This window comes from Lagopus leucura, unplaced genomic scaffold (genome assembly GCF_019238085.1).
Source record: "Lagopus leucura isolate 7727_CA_CO unplaced genomic scaffold, USGS_WTPT01 33086-0_obj-0_obj, whole genome shotgun sequence".
Classification (NCBI taxonomy): Eukaryota; Metazoa; Chordata; class Aves; order Galliformes; family Phasianidae; genus Lagopus; species Lagopus leucura.
This window is the reverse complement of record NW_024965909.1, coordinates 1,724-5,841: the sequence shown is the minus strand read 5'-3', so window position 1 is coordinate 5,841 and position 4,118 is coordinate 1,724. Positions and strand designations below refer to the sequence as shown.

General features: G+C 56.4%; 1 protein-coding gene across 1 annotated transcript; it reads left to right on the top strand.

Moving 5' to 3' along the window:
- The first annotated feature begins 49 nt into the window (after positions 1 to 49).
- Positions 50 to 3,297, top strand: LOC122192336 (endothelin-converting enzyme 1-like). The gene is made up of 6 exons (XM_042892871.1): positions 50 to 456; positions 697 to 807; positions 936 to 1,003; positions 1,081 to 1,271; positions 1,357 to 1,452; positions 1,692 to 3,297. The coding sequence occupies exons 1-6, from the start codon at positions 389 to 391 to the stop codon at positions 1,866 to 1,868; spliced, it is 711 nt and encodes a 236-aa protein (XP_042748805.1). The 5' UTR covers positions 50 to 388; the 3' UTR covers positions 1,869 to 3,297.
- Positions 3,298 to 4,118: the final 821 nt, after the last annotated feature.

Genomic DNA, 4,118 nt, shown 5'->3' with positions numbered 1-4,118 from the left:
ATGTGAGTTGCTCAGATAGATGATGTCCCCTGGGTCTCCTGTGCCAGGATGTGCAGGGTGTGCATGCCCATGGCCAGGCCCCAGGGCGGCCTCGAGCCCACATCCCCTGAGAAGGGTCTCGCTGTGTCCTTGGACCTTCTTGGCTGGGGCTCTTGGGATCCCTGCCTGGACACTGAGGAGCCGGTTTCCGTAATGGTGATTCATGACCCTCCTGGGGCTCTGCAGATGTTGGAGAGGAGGAGAAATGAGAGCAGCTGTAATTCAGCCAGCTCCAGAGGCTCAGATGTGACCACGCTGGGAGGAGTGGGGCCGGGCGCTCACTGCGTGCTGCTCACACCTTGCTCTTCTGCAGTACGATGCCGTGTCTGACCTTTACTTTGAGAATGTCATGCAGTTCTACAACTTCTCGGCCAGGGTCACGGCCGACCAGCTCCGGAAACCACCAAACCGGGACCAGTAAGTCCTCTTCCCTGCTTGGTATGGACGTGCTCTGCTCCTCTGTTGCAGTCAGTGGGAGAATCACAGTACCTCCCTGCCCGCTGGAGCACTGGAATTTGGTTTTCCTGAAAATGCTTCTGCTGGCTGTGCTGGCTCTGGGAAATTAAAGCTGGGCTGACATCTCTGTGCTGTGATAAACGTGTGCAGCTGGAGCAAAGCGCAGCAATGCTTTGTGCTACCACATCCTTGTCCCTGCAGGTGGAGCATGACGCCTCCAACAGTCAACGCGTACTACTCTCCTACCAAGAATGAGATCGTCTTCCCTGCCGGCATCCTCCAGGCCCCTTTTTACACCCGCGCCTCTCCCAAGTGAGTTCCTGGGGAAAGCAGGGGAGGGCAGCATTCCCAGATTTCCTCCTTTGCCAAAAGTCGATGCTGAATTGCATGGCTGGGGGAGCAGTGGCTGCTCTCTAAACCTCCACGTCGCTGTCCCACAGGTCGCTGAACTTTGGTGGGATTGGTGTGGTGGTGGGCCATGAGCTGACACACGCCTTTGATGACCAAGGTATGGCCAGGGCTGGGTGGCAGAATGCTGACAGGGCGGCCAGCGGGGTGACAAGTAACCCGATATGTTTTTGTCAGGTCGGGAATACGACAAGGATGGCAACCTGCGTCCCTGGTGGAAGAACTCCTCAGTAGAGGCCTTCAAGCGGCAGACAGCATGCATGGTGGAGCAGTACAGCAACTACACCATCAATGGGGAGGCTGTCAATGGCAAGCACACCCTTGGGGAGAACATCGCTGATAATGGGGGGCTCAAGGCTGCCTACCGGGTAGGGCTGTGGGGCTGCGGCTGGGTGGCACGCTGCGGTTGGCTCTGTGCTGTCCCCTGAGCCCATCATGCTCCTCAACCTCCAGGCATATCAAAACTGGCTGAAAAAGAACGGGGAGGAGGAGACTCTCCCGACCCTCGGCCTCACCAACCACCAGCTCTTCTTCGTCGGCTTCGCGCAGGTAGGCAGTGAGGATGGATGCACGGGTTTTTGGGGTTCACCCATCCGTGGTTTTCCTTCTATCCATGGAAGCATGCGCCCAGATGGTTTTGGGAGAGCATGAAAGCAAAGCTGAGGTCTCCAGAGACAGCCCAGAGAAGGAGATCGGGGAGGTGCTGGTTGAAGAGCAAGTCAGGCTTGGCAAGAGTGGGGTCCTGCAGCTGCGGACATCAGCACTCGGCCTCTTGCCCTTTCTCACAGGTGTGGTGCTCGGTTCGCACGCCGGAGAGCTCTCACGAAGGGCTCATCACCGACCCGCACAGCCCCTCGCGCTTCCGCGTCATCGGCACTGTCTCCAACTCCTGGGAGTTTGCAGAGCATTTCAGCTGCCCCCTGGGCTCCCCCATGAACCCCCCCAAAAAGTGTGAGGTCTGGTGATGGGCGGGCGTCGGGATCCGGCCGCGTCGTCCTGTGCCGGCGGCTGAATTTCCCCATCCCTTTGAGAGGCTCAGACCACTTAGCGCAGCGAGCTGCCCGGCTCTCACTGGAGCAGCGTCCCCGGTGTCAGCCGAGGTCCGATGGATCCACTGTGAAAACTTCTCTTCCCCTCGCTTGTTTGTGAAATGACTTCGATGTGGGGAGGTTTCTGTCCCACGTGCCAGGGCGCTGCCCCGTATTTACACACGCAGCGCTAAGCCTGGCCCTAACAGGAGCCCAAACCCTGAGCCCGGCACCGTCCTCCTCCGAGGCATGAAGGGAATGCCGTGGCGCTGGCAGGCTGGGCTGTGTGTCTAAATACAGCCGGCACAACCTCCTCTCTCCAAAGATGCGCACACGAGGATGGTAAATATTTTGAGACGTATTTCAGGGCAGGGGAGGGTGGAGGGGAAATATATATTTTTTTTTCATGCATTTTGGAATACACTGGAAAAGTTCAGGGAAAATACATTTTAAAGCCTTTTTTTTTTTTTTTTTTTTTTTTAAAGCAAAGAATTAGTATATTTATTATTTTTTTATACTCAGTGCAGCTGTAGACACAGCGCCCTGTGGTGACAGTTCCCAGCTGGGGAGTTCAGGTGGGTTGCGGCCAGCTGGCCCCACAGCCTATGGATCTCCAGGAGGGACCGTCCTCGGAGGATGCTGATGGGGACAGTGGGGACAGGGCCCAGGGATGGTGTCGACGGAGCCCTGTCAGAGGCTGGATCACAGGAGGGCTCTGTTGGGATGCTGCAGCTCCTGAGGTTAGCTTTAATTTCTGAGTGCAAAGGGAAAAGTTGATGTGCCAAAGATGTAAGCGAGGTGGGAGTTGTGGTGGTGAAGCTGCTGGGCACCGCTTCTGCCTGGCCCGGGTTCTGTCCCAGGTTCGCAGAGCGCCTGTCCCTGCAGGACAGGGAGCCCAGGAAGCAGCATGGCGAGAGCAGCTGCAGGGGTGGCCCTGCATCCCTCCCATCCCCGTAACAGGAGGTTGGCCGCAGCCTCCCGGCCCGGTATTGCTCCAGACAAGTGCAGGCAGTCCTCGCTGCCATTTTGCTCGCTGCTGTGCCCCCGTGCCAGGGAGCTGTGAGCCCTGCATGCCCCTGCTTCATCCCAGCATGGCTGGGGCCGGTGCAAAGCTGGCAGGGTGGGCGCAGGGTCCTCCGGGGCTTTTTAATACTCTTCTTTGCAGTTTAGAAAAGAAACCACTGACAGTAGCTCAGGTGCCACATGTTGTCTTGCAGCACCTCTAGACAGAAAGCGAAGATGTAGAGGGATTTTTAATATTTATATGTAAAAGGGACATGGGGGGAATTTTTTTTTTGTATCTATTTTTTCACCCTACATGTGGAGCTTATCATAACTGAAATAAATACTTTTTACTGGGTCTGCAGGTGCTCGTGACTTTTATATTTATTTATTATTACTTTCTGGTAGCAGGGAGCATCTCGCACCCCACCTGCGTTTTTCTCCCCATCCTCTCTGTTTTTTGTGTGTGTCCCCCCTCCTGTGCTGGACAGGAACATAAGGGCAGAGCACACTGTTGGCTCACAGGCCCTCCTTGTTTTCCTGCAGAGCTGGAGACCAGCTGAGCTCTGCTGGAAATGGTGGCACGAACCCGCAGAGGGCGGTGGAGCCGAGGCAATGCCGTGTGCTGCACCCAGCAGGATGGAGCAGAAAAGCTTTGGGCCTGGTTGTGGCTCCAGCTGCTGCCTGCTTAAAATGTGGCAAAATGCAGCAAGTTCCACAGTACTTCTGCACTTCTCCAGAGCGAGCTTTGCTCCGCACACAGCCTGCTTGTGTCTGCTGTCTCAGTTTGCATGGGGTGGACAGCCCAGCACAGGAGGGGTTTGGAGGACAAGCAGCAGCTTGCACGGGACTCCCCAGCCTGCTGCTGCTGTTTGCCCACCTTGGGGCTGGCACGATCCTGGGGTGACTCAGCTGCTCACTGCCACTGCCTGCCGTGGGCCTGCCTGATCCTGGGTGGTAAAACCTGGTTGTTTTGCATCAGCCGTGCCCTGTGGGGCTGAGCCCAGGTAGGAGGGGGAACCAGCGTATGGCCTTGCAGGAAAACAGCCCTTTTCCACTAATACCCCAATTTCCACTGGTTCCCCAAGCCACTAAGCCTTCTGAATCATAGAATGGCCTGGGTGAAAAGGACCACAATGATCATCTAGTTTCAATCCCCCTGCTATGTGCAAGGCTGCCAACCAG

Excerpts from the sequence above, each read along its gene's own strand:
- LOC122192336 (XM_042892871.1), top strand. The coding sequence starts at position 389 with ATGCAGTTCTACAACTTCTCGGCCAGGGTCACGGCCGACCAGCTCCGG. Across the intron at positions 1,004-1,080 it reads ACACGCCTTTGATGACCAAG|GTCGGGAATACGACAAGGAT; the intron begins GTATGGCCAGGG and ends TGTTTTTGTCAG. Across the intron at positions 1,272-1,356 it reads GGCTCAAGGCTGCCTACCGG|GCATATCAAAACTGGCTGAA; the intron begins GTAGGGCTGTGG and ends CTCAACCTCCAG.